Source organism: Porites lutea, chromosome 4, assembly GCF_958299795.1.
Source record: "Porites lutea chromosome 4, jaPorLute2.1, whole genome shotgun sequence".
In the NCBI taxonomy this organism is placed as follows: Eukaryota; Metazoa; Cnidaria; class Anthozoa; order Scleractinia; family Poritidae; genus Porites; species Porites lutea.
Window position 1 is genome coordinate 13,058,281 of NC_133204.1, and position 16,601 is coordinate 13,074,881.

Genomic DNA, 16,601 nt, shown 5'->3' on the forward strand with positions numbered 1-16,601 from the left:
TCTGAAAGTGGGGCAACGCTCTTGGTGGGAACATGGTAACGGGAAAAAAAGGTGGAGTGGGTGAGGGAGGGGGGGGGGGGGGGCGGAGGGGGAGGAAAAGCAGCCGAACAAGAACGCGTCGTTTTCAGCTGTGCACCTTTCACGTACTAACGTCTCCTGTCCTTTCCTCGCTCCTTCTGAGAATAGAGATATCTTGGGGAACCCACGATTCATGTATTTCTCTACGACAATCTTCGTCTAACTTGCAGAACAGGAGCTATTTTATCGTGTTTCTTAGGTCAGCGAAGGCAAGCGCATGGCTGGGTGTGGAGCGTAAGACACGCGACGGAAGGGATGCCTGAATAAACGCGAAAACAAAAACGCCTTTTCTGCAGGCTTAAGAAACGCACGCAACGACATTGAGGGCGGCAAGAGGAGCCCGTAATCCTAATCTCCAGATTGCTATTACGCATGCCCGGCAACTATGTAGCTAGCTTTATTTGGACTTCCACTAAAAATGAATGGAATGCACAAAACGCAACCTTATTACGCGCGTTTGGACCTTCTATCACTCGTTATCTGATCACGTGTGTTTTGGCCATCTATCACTCTTTATCTGATCACGCGTGTTTTGGCCATCTATCACGAGAAACGTACGCAACACAAGCCACAGTGTTGGAGCAACAGAGCGTTTGACCTTCGATCGTTTCGCCCGCACTCCTTAACCTTTGGTTATTTCTAGTTTTAGTAGCTAACCTTGCACGGAGTTACTATGGGAACCAGAGGATGGGTTTCCCTCTGACACATTGGGCGGTCTCATAACAGGATTAAACGCACTCTTTTCCTTCACGGCTTGGATCATGTTGGACGGAAAGGCAAACATCCCTGCATTTGCATTGGGCGGTACACTGTTGGGGGTGGGTGGAAGGGACGGTGACTGTGGCACAACTGCAACACAGATATTAAAGAACTCATAAGTTTTAGGCGACAAGAGAAAAGGTCAATTTCAAGATTTCAAAGCAAATCTGAAAAAAGCGCTGGTTTTCACAGACAAGTCAGCATTTAGTGCTGCTTGGTAACCGTAAAGGGATGTGAAAGATCACGTTTTAAGCGCTGGGCTTTTTCAAACCCATTAATACTGGCAGGTTTCCCCCAACAAGTTTTCTTTGCTGGCGTATATGGCTACCAATATGGCCACCAATGTTTCTTTGGCGAGTGCACATGTAGTTACAATATTGCCTGCGCCGAAAAGGATGGCGGAAAGCAATAAAGTGTAGTTTAGTGCATGGAAAAGAAAAACATATGGCGCGAATATTCCTCACTTTATTAGCCAACTACGCTAAACGATTAACATATCTAGCCTGATACAGATTAAAATTTCTATTTAGCCAAAGATTCATAACACAAATAGTGAAATTTGGATTATTGGGAATAACAACATTAAAATAATTGTTTTGTAGTCTTAATCTTGTATCGACAAGAATTTTTATCCTAACAACCGTTAAGCTTTATACGACTTACATGCTGCACCATTAAGGAAGCCAGGCGAGGAAGGAACTGCCATGTTGTGCAGAGTAATTGATGGGGGAAGACTGGTGGAGAATCCATTGATGCCATTTGCTGCACTTGACATAGAAATAACAGTGCCGGGAGCGACTTGGACTTCAGAGTTTGGTGGTGATACAACATGCCCCGCTTCAGTTGGTAATGAGCTACTGTGTGGGTAACCTGGCGGCGGCATGTTCACGTGTCTTGACGTGGTTGTGTTACTTTCTATTAAAAAAGCATGAGAAAAAAATAAAACGACGCCTCAAACTGAGCTCTAAGCCGCGGAACCTCACATCATTATAGGCCACTTAAGAAAAGAGATGGGAATTGGAACCAAAATGTGTCCCGTAAATGCCCACGTTCGATATACGCCATTTCAACATTTCCCACAATGCCCCCAGAAATTTTGATTAAGCATTGTTTTTCAATTTCTCTTGGGACGGCTGTAACACCCAGGAGAAATGAAAAGCAAAGGTTATGCAAAATTTGGGGGGCCAAATAAGGTGCATTATGAGAGATGTGGAAGTGGCGTATAGTAAAAATCTAGCATGACTCCGAGGCGTTAGGGTCAAAATTGCAAATTTCTCACGACTCCATTGTCTCGCAATTCCCAGAAGAGACTTGAGAACAAAGAATTAAGAAAACCAAACCAAATATAGAAAAATGACCACAAAGCCTCGGAGTCATGATAGAATTTTAATATATCGAAAGCGCGCTAGTTTTTCTGGGATCGTTACTGGGAACGCGCCGGTCAGCTATTGGCCAATTTTTTCCCAGACGTCTTTGCAAAAGTTAACTCGACCAAGATTTCTTCTCCTTTCTAAAAGGGAGCTCAACCCTTTCAACCCTAAGAGTGATCAGCATCAAATTTCTCCTTGTAATTGCAATGCTTTTTTATAACACACAGGTCATGAGAATTACGGACACGATCACACAAGATGCATTTGCTTAATATTTTACAGTAAATGAATAGAGGCGACAACTGAGAATTCTAATTTTGATCTTAGGGTTTAAAGGGTTAAGCAACAACGAAGGTGACGGCTACTAAAACGTCACTTGAAGAGTGAATTCGTGCTGCTTTAAACTTTATCGCGCTTATTTCATCTCGTTCAGTTCACGAAATGTCGGCGAATTTGTCTAGAGTTGAATTCTAAAGGACTGTATCGAAGTTCAGGAAAAGAAGAAGAATGTCACCGTCTCGTGTTCCCGTCCTCCAATAAACGTGAAATTAGGTTCTTTACCGTCCTATTCGGGCAACGACGGCAAAGAAATGTACAAAAAAGCGCGATGCTCGTGCAAAGGTGTTGTTGTGCTTATCTAAATCTTTTTATTTTTCCGTTCTCGTTGCCGTCGCCGTCGTTGTTACTGATTAACAGTGTTCTTTAGCGATAAAGTCATCATCCTAAACTGCTAAAGAGGAAAACAGTTCTGGCCTGCTCACTTTGGTAACGCTGACCCTCCGCTCAGCGATAACGAGGAAGCAGTTAGACTTGAGCTCCTCCGCTCTTCTGAGTTCGGTCTTTTCACAGAGAAGGGAGGAACCCGAGTTTGTTTTCCCGACCAGTGGCTGAGAATCGAGCTTAATTCACAGGTGTCCGACGATACCTAGTCCTAGTCATAATAAAGACATGGGGAGGGCACGATCACAGACTACCACAAGACTTGAAACATACCCGCACGGTCAATTAATTTCGGTGAAGTAACCCAGATGATAGGCCCGGAACGACTTCACTTCTTCCTTCGCATTATCCATTGCCCGTGTGGGCGCAAATTTTAAGACAAGGAAATTAGATGATACAAAATCACGTTCTAACGAGTATACACTGCTATCCCTGGAGAAAATAACTGATTGGTGTCAAAGTAAAACACAATTGACGGAATGAATCTAACATTTAACCCTTTCACTGCCAGAGTGAATGTTGAAGTCCCTTCAGGTAGTTCCAACTATGGAGTCTGTGGACAAAATCCTGTGATGTGACCATTCAAATGAAACCTCTCTGCCTGTACCTCCAAATGGTGCTATTTGTTTCGAAAATTTTACAAAACGAAATTTGGGAATTTTTGATGAATTTTGCCCTTGGCCACACTTGGCACTAACGGGTTAAAATAATTTTTAAAAAAGTACCTGTCGTGGATATGGTGACCTCATTATTGTTTACATCAGTAGAACCCGCTATTCTCTGCTGCTGGTTTCCATGCCCTGAGTTGCCATAAACGACAGAGGGACCTTCCGGGTTAGCAATAGCCACGTAGGTACCTCCATTAGGTATCCCGTCAGGGGTGATGGCGGTGAAGTGTTGTCCAATCAGCATTGAATGTGTACCGCTTGCCGTGGTAGGTGGGGGACCCCCAGGGGCTGGGTATTGAGAGCCATGAAGCTGGGTTGGGGTGCGCGGAATATTGTAGCAAACAGCCTCGGCCAGGTCGGCCGCTCTCTTCAAAATTATTTCCTACAAAATAAGCAGAAAATTTGGAATTAGAACTAACAGTTTGCAAAACCTTCCTTAAAATCCCTGCTATGGCGATGATAGCCTGCGCTAGAGTTGGAGCGAGAGCAAAAGAAAGGGAAGAAGGGGAAGGGAGGGGAGACGATGAAAATCCCCTGCCCTGCCCTCCCACTTTATCCTTCTTTTTTCCTCCCGTCCCAACTTTCTCGAGGAATTCGCTTGGAAAAGATTGCTACGCTGGCTATAGTGATTTTACAACTTTCTTGGTCAATGAAAACGTAGAAGATGAATGTACTAAACAGTTTCGTAAGACAGTATTTGAGTATAAATGGTCGTGTTATTAGTAGCGTCAAATTCAAACGGAAAAAATTCTCTCTAATATAATATAAACGCTTCTCTTCCAGAAACTGAGCCTTGTAATAACTCTGGGCCTTTCATTGGTTTGCTTTTATTGAAGCTTAAGCACAACATTGGTTTTCAAGACAAATAACAATACAATTAACATTTGGGTAGCTATCGCATTTAGGTACGATAATGTTACAATCCTAGTTAAGCGAAAGATCACATGGCCCACACTCTCACTATTAAACAGCGACAGTTGTTTGGTGAAAAAATAAAAAATAAATAAATACACTTTTAATAACCTGTGGGTAACAGAAAGAAATTAACGTAGCTACAACAAAATGCTCTCCCTTAAGTAAAGCGAACTTTATTTTCTACTTATAACATGGACGTTAGTCAAGGTCATGTCTAACAGCAAAGCAAATACAGTACACAAAAAAATCGTCTCACCTTTGGTAATTTTTCAGGATCACCTGGATGTCTTGGGATAATTTTTGACAGTCTCTGGAATCCATAGTCAATTGTAGGCTCACAAAGGGCTGAAAAAAAAGTGAACAAAATAACAATCTGATAGTAACAGTAGACTAAGTGACTACCATCATCATCCTTTAATTCGCCTTAGCTGAGTCTCCTCAAACACTTTCTTTCCATATCACTCTATCAGCCATTGGTGAATACATATCCTACCAGCAGAACCCACTTAATTCTGCCTGAATCAAGTCAAGCCTTCGAAGTCATGCACTGAAGCCGAAACTTCTGGACTAATCGATCTTGTTTTCTCTCATCAAACTGGTTTCAAGAGTGCAAGCATCTGTTTATTGCAGGCAACATGAGGAGCATGTTATGTAGCCAACATTCGTTTTGACTTTCACTAAGAATAAACTGAATGCACAGAGCACAATTTGATCACGTGCGTTTGGACCTTCTATCACTTGTATTCTGAGCGCATGTGTTGACCATCTATCACTTGAAACCTACGCAAAGCACTACAATGGAGCAAAAGTGTTTTGACCTTCGATCATTGTTGCCTGCACTCTGTAACCTTTGGTTATTACAGTACCAGTTGATAAACCGATAGTCATTACTGAGCCCACTGCAGCCTTACAATGTGGGGACTTCTTACAAGAAAAAGGCATGTTCTTTTCTTGATTGACTGTGCAGGCTTGCTGAAAAAAGTCACCTTAGTCTTGGAATCTTTCAGGTTTCTTATAAATCTACATGTATTAGCAATCTTTAGCTGAAAGTGACATAAACCGATAAAAACAAAAACTACATGTAAGAAACAGCTGTTTTTTCTTAGCTAGGTATCAATGCTAGAGGACTAACCAGAGTAGATAAATCTTCCCGGTGCAGTCTTGCAAAACTGTTTATTTCTGTACATTAATGTAACCTCCACCATTCCAGGAATGGGTCTGGGAGGGGCTTGCACACGGATAGCACTAGGTGTAATGAACTGAAGACAAAAATACAGCGTACTATATAAATATTATATTTATGACATTAATCAAATTTGTAAAACATGCACATGTATGAATGTTCGTAACATACAGCACATTATGAACAATCTTGCATTATGTTCACATAAAAAAAAATAGAAGAAAAAGAGTGATTATACATTTTTGTGCACATTGTTCTATCCCAGATGAAAAAGCACCACAGAGTGTAGGTAAATGCATGTAAGTAAATCCATTGTCCTCACCTCACTCCAAACAATAAGTGAGCCAAAAACAACCTGCAAACCATCAAAGAAATTCTCTCCAATGACCACAACATGTGTTCCGCCAGTCGTCCATCCTTCATTTGGACAGATGGCCTTGATGCTAGGAAATGCTAAAAAATAATATGGAATGTTGACAGTTATTAACAAAACAATAAACTTTTTCTCTAAGAATGTGTCAGAAAAAAGAGTTGGGATCCCTAAAGAGGGAAGTGCTTTCATTGTTCTTGTCCATCAGCATAGCTGCTGTCATGCCAGCTGAAAACCAGCAATAATATTACTGCAACCTTAGAGACTAAAATTGCTGCAAATGACAATGATAGGTAATTTTGGTATATGAATAACATTATTCCCCTTAACCTACATGTAACTACCAGTCCCTGGCAAAATGTCCCCTGGACCTCTTATTCCATTTTGGAGGGGACGTTATTTTCAAGGAGCCCTTCAATTAAGCCCCCTACAAAATATAAATATTGATGTTCAAAATGAGATAAAGAAAAGTTTGTAGACATTTTAGGAGATGGGGTGGGTTTTCGGTACAAGAAATGTGAGCCTTGCATAACTACCTTGGTAGAAACAGCATGGTACATTGATAAAATAAGAATTAAATGACACTACTTTTTCCACTTGCCCACCTCCACAAAAGATTAATGACTTCTCAATCAAAACCGTGAATACCATCAAAAATTATAAGACGTCATGGAAAATAAAAAATTAATGGTAGGCAAACTGAAAGGGAACGCACTAAAAGACAAACAATGGGCATTGGTAAAATGGTGCATTTCTCATAATCACTAAATCAGTGCTTGACACTATAAACACTAGTCCACTAGCCCTGGACCAGTGAAACTTTAGGTTGGGTTAGTAAAAATATGCTTCAACTAGCCCCTAAACCAGTTAGTTTAGTTGACAAAATAGATAAAACTCTTTTAACTTGTGAAGTTCTTTTTTTAAAAAAAAAGCTTTATGACTAGTTTGTTTCTAATATTAATAAGTATTTAATGTAAACTAAGGACTTGCTACCCATGCCGTGGAGGTATCGTAAGATTGACTCGCAAAACAGAGCCATGTACATGTAGGGAGTGGAATGGAGAAGACTGGTTCCTAACCCCCTGGAATTTTTGTCTAGGCTTTTTTTGGACCAAAGGCTTGCCCTCATGGGCTAGTGATTTATTTCACTTACTAGCCCATTGCCTAGTTTCCAAAAAAGTCAGTGTCATTAGCACTGCACTTGAACCAAGCTAAGACCATCTACCACAATTTTGAAGACGTTGTGTGGTCACACAATCTCATCACGTGGTAATGTCACACAGCTTTGTGCATGCCCTTAAAACATTATTAATTTTTTTAGTTTGGAAATATGCCTTTAACCTGTGATGCAATATAGCCAAACAAAGCAGTACAACCACACATACCATATGCAGATTCTACTTTGCGACTTTTTCTGCCATGCTTGGAATTGTTGTGTACAAACATGTTATCAGAACAAGCCAACATCCCAGCAACTGGATCCAATAAGGATGAAATATGAACCTTGATAACAAGTAGAACACATCATGTCGTTATTAAATTATTCAAAAACTATGGCAGATCACCGATCAGAGCTTCCAAACTTAACACCATAAATACGAGAGCACAACAGTGGGTCTAATCCATATAGTGTAGATGTTGTGGTTCAATTTTATCCTTGGTTTAATTTTTATTTTCTTTTGTTTTTGGGTACATGGTAATGTTTGATAAACTCATTATCATAAATTACAATACCCAAAAACAAAAGAAAATAAAGACTAAACCAGGGATAAAAATATTGAACAACAACATAGATACCACCACTGGAACTAGGGGAGGGGCACAGGCCCCAACTTATTTTTAGGCCAAACCAATTAAGGTGGCTCGACTGGATTTTTTAGGGTTGATACCTCCCCAGTTTGAGCATTAACTACGTCGGCATGAGTAAAGATATGGAAAAAAGGTTACCACAGCTGTATTATATTAAGATGAAAATTTCTTATGATCTGGGTTTTATTGCAATCGGAGTCGCCATGACAACGTAATGACGCCATTACGTTTTTCATTTATCTTTGTGTTTCTCTGTACCAGGAGTTTTTTGAAGAAATCGCGTAAGGGAGTATATACCTGCCATAATTGCCTCCATTATGGCAAAGTTTGAAGAAATTCTATGAGAGCGTTTTCAAAATATTTTGAAATGCAGTTTTAAGAATCATAAAAACAGTGAAATAGCATGCTAGCCACACAATTCGCTGATATTCTAAGAAAATGATAAGCTTTGGGAATGCCGCTTCATCTCATAGTGGTTTGATTCCATTAAAAACTGCATACAAAAAAAGAGGGGAATTGCTCTGAGCAATCGCGAGTAACAAGAATTTTACTAACTTGCATTTAGCTGCTTTTGATACAGTTTTTGGGCGTAATTTGGTCCATGCCTAAAAATTTCGCATTTTTCCAAAAACCGCTCGATAAATTTTTTTATAAATTCGACAATCCCGAGATCAATCGTCAAGAAATATTCCCTGCAAGTTTCAAGAACATTGAAAACAGGGAAGGCTTTAAAATAGGGCCTCAAATATAGCCAATTTTTCCTCCAGATTTTGTGTTTACAAGTGAGCGTCCTCATTATTCACTGGCATTGTTTTCAAGTTTCATATACACGTGCACATTTAGCAAAAAGATAGAATTTGCATCAAAAAGGACCCTCGGTTAAATCTCCGGGATATGCTAATTACCGGGTAAAGAGTTTAGTGATACATAATAACATCAGAGCAACTCTTTGTGAGACTTTCTGTGATGTCATAACCCGAGTAAGATAATAAAGTATTGCATTCTACACGATGAGCCGTGACGTTCACAGTTTCGGCTCTCACTGCTATCTGTGACGACAAGCCAATTATTTGCATATTCGGGATATTTCTTCGGAAAGGAATCGAGAGTTCTTTTTGATGCAAATTTATATCTTTTGCTAGTTGTGCACGTGCATATGAAACTTGAAAACAATGCCAGTGAATAATGAGGACGCTCACTTGTAAACACAAAATCTGGAGGAAAAATTGGCTATATTTGAGGCCCTATTTTAAAGCCTTCCCTGTTTTCAATGTTCTTGAAACTTGCAGGGAATATTTCTTGACGATTGATCTCGGGATTGTCGAATTTATAAAAAAATTTATCGAGCGGTTTTTGGAAAAATGCGAAATTTTTAGGCATGGACCAAATTACGTCCAAAAACTGTATCAAAAGCAGCTAAATGCAAGTTAATAAAATTCTTGTTACTCGCGATCGCTCAGAGCAATTCCCCTCTTTTTTTGTATGCAGTTTTTAATGGAATCAAACCACTATGAGATGGAGCCGCGTTCCCAAAGCTTATCATTTTCTTAAAATATCAGCGAATTGTGTGGCTAGCATGCTATTTCACTGTTTTTATGATTCTTAAACTGCATTTCAAAATATTTCGAAAACGCTCTCATAGAATTTCTTCAAACTTTGCCATAATGGAGGCAATTATGGCAGGTATATACTCCCTTACGCGATTTCTTCAAAAAACTCCTGGTACAGAGAAACACAAAGATAAATGAAAAACGTAGTGGCGTCGTTACGTTGTCATGGCGACTCCGATTGCAATAAAACCCAGATCATAAGAAATTTTCATCTTAATATAATACAGCTGTGGTAACCTTTTTTCCATATCTTTACTCATGCCGACGTAGTTAATGCTCAAACTGGGGAGGTATCAACCCCAAAAAATCCAGTCGAGCCACCTTAAGCCTATGATCGTACCATACCAAATAGCTCTTGTGCCTGGCATGAAAACCATATCGGATAGTGCTTCTGTTCACTCATGAGGACCATGATTTTGGTGTGATTTCTGTTAACAGAGAGCAGCTGCACCGTGCCAATCTCAAAAGTAGAGTGTCTCATAACGGACAGATTCTATACCACACTTTGGTGCAGAGTGAACTGGTATTCAGACAGTAGCAGAAGTGAAAAAATACATGTAGGAGCTAGGGCTGGAAACCACTGAGATGCAAGTAAAATCAGGCATGAGGACGGGGAATGAGGTCACCAAACCAACTCGGCCAGTTACTTTGGCACAATGTTCAATGCATGGGAATGACTTGTCCAAGTTCTGTACCACTGCAGCTGTCATGTCGATACAAAAAGCTATCCACAGGGTTGTCATTAAGAGCCAGGGCCCAGGGATTTCCCCTGGCTGCTAAGTGTGGCCCCTGGCTACTTTTGCATGGCTGAGAAACATTTTTGCCAGGCTCCCTTATTTTCTTAGGGTCTGGATGAATAGGTACCCCATTACTTGAAAATCTGAAACCACCATAGGAAGGCAGTGGGCCAAGTGGTTACAGTGGTGGACTAGCAATGTGAAGGGCCCAAGTGAAAGTCCTGCTATGAGCACTTGCTGAATCTGTTCACGGTATTCCCAAGTTCAAATCCTCAGCCACACCTTTAAATAGCCAGCTGGTTTGCCTCCAGCCAGATGGAACTCTTGACTCTGTTAAGTTTGCCATAAATACTAGCTTACTGCCAAAGGTAAAATTATAAGAGCTTGATAATATTATTCACCTGAAATCGCCTCATATCCCTTGGATTTCCCGCATTTTTAAGACAATTTTGATTGCATTTGAGAAAAAATTTAAGGAAGAATCTGCAAGTAAATGAAAAGTCATAACAATTACAAATGATATTACATCACAACACAATTTAATTGAGACAGTTCGATCAGCAGTTTATTCTAGTCAGCTTAAATTCACTTTTCTTCTTGAAAGTAGAAAAAAAGTAATATACGCTTTAAATTTACTACTAATTATTTATTATGTAATGCTCTATTAACACCTGGTAATAATTTATGTATCTTTAAGATCAACGTTTCAGTTTTTTTTTCTTTTTTTTGTAACAATCTGATGTATGCAAACACTTCAAGTTGACCGCGAGATTTTTTTGTTTATTACTTTGGACTTTCAGATATCATTACTTGGACAAGATTCCTTCTTCAACAAATTGGAAAGAGAGTAATCACCTTGGGTTTAATCATTTACTAAAGAATCACATAGAAAAAAACTTTTGCGGGACAGAAATATGACAAAAATGCACCAACAAGCTTTTTCTGAGTGAGTCATCCTGGATTAACAGGAAATACCGGTAACTTTCTTTTGTTTAGTGATAACTGCCACTAAATCTTCTTTCAAAACTTTCAAGCCAAGTTCAATTAAATTGAATTCATCTGACAGTCAGTTCCACAATTCTTGTTAATTAACCACAATAGTTTTTATATTTGCATTTTTACAGGAAATCGGGTTAATGAGAATTGGGTTGGGGTCTGTAAAAATTTGATGACAACTCCAATTCTTATATATAAACTCTCTCCTCTTTGACTATTGATTATTGTTTTTAAAGCTCTCTAGCCAAATTAATAAGCCAATTACGAGGTCAAGAGATCAGATATGCCAAATAATTTTCCTTGCTACGGCAAGAAATTCAAAGTTAATACCCAAGAAAACAAAAATAATTGTATGGTGCACTGTGTGTCTAAATCTTATTATTTAGTAATGAAAAAACCAGAAGACAAAACCTAATTGTTTCTACCATGGCAAGAACCTAAGCTAATTTAGCCATTTTTGTCAGGTTTGAAAAGGCTTCAAACTTAATGTTAACTGCTCATTTGATTCTCAAATCCCTAATTTCCCAGGCCTAATAAATTTCAATATCTCCCAGAAAATATAAGAGTAGGCAAATAATTGACAAAACATCATTGAGACATATTGGAGCATTCACATGATTTTTTGGATTAACTTCAGCAAAAAATTGTTTACATCAGAGCCTAATTAAGCCAAGCTATTGTTTCTGGGAACAATATCACAGAACAATTAACCATACTTGACACATTTCAATGTACCAGTAATCTGTTTCTTTGACTGTGTTTGAATAAGACATGGAATGCATTATTTTGGCGATGAAATCAGTCAAGTAAGATAAACAGTTCCCTCAGGGAAGATTTTTTATTAGCTAACACCACATGGGAACAAATCTTACAACATTTATTACAGTGTTACAGTTTCATACCTGTCCACTATAACTGGATCTGATGGGGTTTCATTTTTATTACCACACGATTTCTTTTCACAACATCGACTATAAACAAGGGCGGACAAAAGATGAAACACATAATTAGTATTCAACACCATACTTCACTTTTTTGGGCTATAATGAGCAAGAAATTTCCAGAACTTTAAAAACGCCCAACAGCCCCCAAACAAACTTGAGACACTGAAAACTGGATGAAAAATTAATAATTACCTGCACATAACTTCATGTGTCATAAGGACACGGCACATTTCTGGATTTTTGTCTTGGCCTTCATATACAATAGGCTGAAGTAAACAAAGTTAATCAACTTTTAATATAACGCAAAAGAGATATACGGTTTTGGTTCATTGTTAAAAAGACAAGCAGGAGGTTTCCTGGAAGATTCTTAACTTCTCCAAATAATTTTTGGGGAGGCACATACAAAAGAAGCCCTCTCATTAAAAAGCCTTTTAAAGATCCAAAAACAACATTGTGTTTTTTGGTAAAATTATGAAAGCTCGGCTCACAGATGACAGGAATAATTGCCTGGTCAAAATAACATCAGAAAGAACTGGGTCAAATTTTACACCACTACTGATGTCCTGCAAGACAAGACTACCAAACAAATTTTAGGTCGAACAGAACTTTCCGTCCAAACTGGTTAATATAATGGGTCATTTATGTGAACTGGAAAAGAATGTTAATTACGAGATTTAAAAGGTAGTGAACTAAAATATGATAATATCTACTTTTCTGGTACCAACTCATCTTCGACAAGTCAGATTTTACATTTAATTACCCCATTAATATACCTGCTTCGTTGCCGAGTTAATAAGGCGAACAAAGATGTCTTGTTCACTTCTGATACCTGGTGAGAGTTTTAAAGGGATGTGTATAAGTTTATTAGTTTTCCACGCTACGCATCTTTGACGGGGCAATTAAACAAACGATTGCGAGGGCGAGCGCGCCCTTATATTTGCAGTTTTAGCTTCTCACATTTCTCCCAATTTGAATGTTTATTTTTCGCTTATTCATTTGTCACCAACTGAAACCAATGCTTTGGGCACGGCAAACAACTTGTACAGTTTTGTTTGAAAAAGCAAGTCCCTTGGCAACTTGAGTAAATACTCGAGTGCGCAGACTGACGCATTCCGTTAGAAGACAACCAAAGTATTAAAACCCGACGACCAATGTCTGGTTAATACACCGGAACAAAATATGTCTCTGAAGACCATGGATCACTTTTCCCCTGTCGACGCTTATTTTCCACAAGTGAATTTCATATTCCCACCGGAGTCCTTCTTAATTTGATAACGAGCTCAGTCTGGTACGTACACACTTCGACGAACCGTCACTACACTCACATGGCCGGGAAATGGACAACACAACTCACCGTTGCTGTAGAGAAGTTGAAGTCTGTACGAAGCTCCATTTCGGACATTCTTTTGATCCTGTTACAAGGAAATGGGTAAGAAAAAAACGTATCAAGAACCTCGAGCTATGACAACAGTTGCTTATCGGTGGAAAAGTCAAAATGTTTAGAAAAACTTACAGGAAGATGTTCAATGAAACCAACGAACGCAGCACGTTCGATTTCCACCGCTTGCCCCGTGCGATCATAAAACGCCAGTACGAAGTGGAAGAAGTTGCTCTTGCGAAGGTTAGAGGGAGGCTGTTTTTCAAAGTGTGCCCTGGCCAAACCGCAACCACTGGAAGGAAAAAAGTGGGCAAAAAGTACCATAACAATTAACGAACGACCGAAAACCTTTTGACAACGTTAGGGATAAAAGTGTACGAGAACATAGATTATCACGTGGCCGAGTAAATGAGCGGCGCGCTGTTGAGGAGGAAATCAGTTCTCGCCACCAAAAAAATATAGCCAACCTGGGCATTTGATTACTTTCCATGGTGGTTATCCAACCAATGGTTACCGTTTCTTCCTTCAGCGGTGAAGTAACGCTATTTTCCTGCATAAATGTTTTAAAATCAAGTTTAAAACTTTAGAAATACTTCTACGCTCGTTCTCTGATGGTCTTGAAATTTCTGTCTCAATGCGTCGTAACTTCTGTTTTACTGCTCGAGTGCAGTTGATCTGACTCACTTTCCGCTGGTTTGCCGGTTTTTGGGGCTTTGAAACGGGTCGCGGTCACAAGTCGCAGGTTTCTTTGTTGACGTGAAGAGTTTGTGAGCCGTTCAACTCCCCAAGGACAGAACCTGTAGTTATTAGCCTCCCGAGGGAATTGTGAAAAGAATGCACAGCGTAATATATCGACAATGACGTAGCTCTAAACCAACCAAACTTGACTTGCGTATTGTGCGAGACAATGCGTTATATAAATACCTATTGTTTTTGTTAAAATATTTAACCACTCTTTGACCAATGGGGGTGTTCACCGGAAGTAACGCTAGCCACGTGGTTCTGCGTGACCGTGACCGCTACGTTCCTAGACAACCTGTTGATACTTGGTCAGGCAAAATTAGACACACGTTTTGTGTTAAGAAACCTTTACCTAACACTTTCCTCAACAACCTAGCTGGGCGATCGCAGGTTGATTTTCTGCCAAGACGTGTAATTAAGAATTTGTTCATGCTTAGCGTGCGTATATCGAGTTATGGATGCACGCGGGAAGTTTGGAGAGCACGAAAGATGCGTAAGAGTTGCACGAGGCGATAGCCGAGTGCAACTCTAGCTTCTTGAGTGCTCTCCAAACTTCCCAAGTGCATCCATAACTCGATATACGCACAGCTAAAAGCATGAGCAAATTCTTTTATAACATAGCTGACAAAAATGCTTGCTGTTTGATGAACTGCAAAATTCTCGTAACGCGCTACACAATAACAAACAGTTCTATTGGCTGATTACGAACGCGCCACAATCGTCTAGTTTGAATGAAAATATTCTTTCTGTAAAACTGAGATAGAAAATTTGCTTCTTTATTCGTTAACGATCAATGGAAACTAAGCAGAAACAAAGGTAAAAGAGTCTTAAAGTTCACCTAAAGTTAAAATCCTAACATGTTCGTAAGAAGTCGTGGAGTATGGTTTGGATTTGCTGAAAAGATGTTTACGTTTTGCTCAGCGAAATCCAGAAGACATGTTTTTAGCGAAGACGACTGTCATCATTCTTTAAACTCATATTCATTTACGAACATTGGCTGGTCATTACGGCTTCTTGAGAAGACCTGGCAGCAGTTGTTTTTGTGAGTAATAAATTTATGTCTTCTTGTGTAATTTGTGTTGTTATTGCGAGAGAAATTTTCCTGCTTCAGTCGGATTGTCCGGACATAACAAAAGTGCATAACAAATTTAAAAACAACAATAAAAGCGGAAATTTTACCGTTAAATGTTGTTGATGACCAGTTGATGTCTTTTCTGTTCCCAGTGAATGTCTTTCGGCCAAAATTTGCTGCAGCTGGTCTTCCGACAAATTTGCGAAACGCGCAACTTGCGAGTTTTTTTTAATTCGACTTTATTTTTGCTGCTTGATGGATCAGGACCTAAAAGGTCAATGCCGATAGAAAAATTGGGCAGTTCTTCGCTGGTTTCTTCCATATTTTAAAGAGAAGGAAAACTGCCCTTCAGCTTAAAAGACGACAACTTTGCAGCCAGGTAAAAAAATGCTTACGTCATCTTATTTACGCACGGGCGTGCGTAAATAAAGAATTTGTTCATAGCGGCTCAATAGGACTTATATAGGGCAATATAAGTCCTATTGAGCCGCTATGAGCAAAATCTTTATTTACGCAAATTTGTCGGAAGACCAGCTGCAGCAAATTTTGGCCGAAAGACAATCCGACTGAAGCAGGAAGATTTCTCTCGCAATAACAACACAAATTGCACAAGAAGACATAAATATTTACTTACAAAAACAACTGCTGCCAGGTCTTCTCAAGAAGCCGTAATGACCAGCCAATGTTTGTAAATGAATATGAGTTTAAAGAAGGATGACAGTCGTGTTCGCTAAAAACATGTTTTCTGGATTTCGCCGAGCAAAACGTAAACATCTTTTCAGCAAATCCAAACCATACTCCACGACTTCTTACGAACATGTTGGTATTTTAACTTTAGGTGAACTTTAAGACTCTTTTACCTTTGTTTCTTCTTAGTTTCCATTATTCGTTAACGAATAAAGAAGAAAATTTTCTCTCTCAGTTTTACAGAAAAGCTACAGAAAGAATATTTTCATTCAAACTAGATGATTGTGGTGTGTTCGTAATCAGCCAATAGAAGCGTTTGTTATTGTGTAGCGCGTTACGAGAATTTTGTAGTTAATCAAAAAGCAAGCATTTTTGTCAGCTATGTTATAAAAGAATTTGCTCATGCTTTTAGCTGTGCGTATATCGAGTTATGGATGCACTTGGGAAGTTTGGAGAGCACTCAAGAAGCTAGAGTTGCACTCGGCTATCGCCTCGTGCAACTCTTACGCATCTTTCGTGCTCTCCAGACTTCCCGCGTGCATCTATAACTCGATATACGCACGC

The 16,601-nt window shown here is 39.4% G+C and overlaps 1 protein-coding gene across 3 annotated transcripts in view; it reads right to left on the reverse strand.

Annotated features, from left to right (window-relative positions):
- The window catches only part of LOC140936003 (transcription factor COE2-like), a 15,977-nt gene extending 1,597 nt beyond the window's left edge, over positions 1-14,380 (reverse strand). Inside the window, exons 1-14 of one of the 3 annotated variants that reach the window (XM_073385581.1) lie at positions 14,005-14,380; positions 13,673-13,829; positions 13,514-13,571; positions 12,933-12,988; positions 12,352-12,425; positions 12,118-12,186; positions 10,621-10,702; positions 7,449-7,566; positions 6,016-6,146; positions 5,643-5,769; positions 4,767-4,855; positions 3,653-3,977; positions 1,501-1,752; positions 736-927 (exon numbers count right to left, since the gene is read on the reverse strand). In XM_073385581.1, coding sequence (XP_073241682.1) covers positions 736-927; positions 1,501-1,752; positions 3,653-3,977; positions 4,767-4,855; positions 5,643-5,769; positions 6,016-6,146; positions 7,449-7,566; positions 10,621-10,702; positions 12,118-12,186; positions 12,352-12,425; positions 12,933-12,988; positions 13,514-13,571; positions 13,673-13,829; positions 14,005-14,093 — 1,819 coding nt within the window. In that variant the 5' untranslated portion in view covers positions 14,094-14,380. The remainder of the gene's footprint in view (positions 1-735; positions 928-1,500; positions 1,753-3,652; positions 3,978-4,766; positions 4,856-5,642; positions 5,770-6,015; positions 6,147-7,448; positions 7,567-10,620; positions 10,703-12,117; positions 12,187-12,351; positions 12,426-12,932; positions 12,989-13,513; positions 13,572-13,672; positions 13,830-14,004) is intronic. The other 2 variants (XM_073385583.1, XM_073385582.1) reach the window with 2 other exon arrangements.
- Between the last annotated feature and the right edge of the window lie 2,221 nt (positions 14,381-16,601).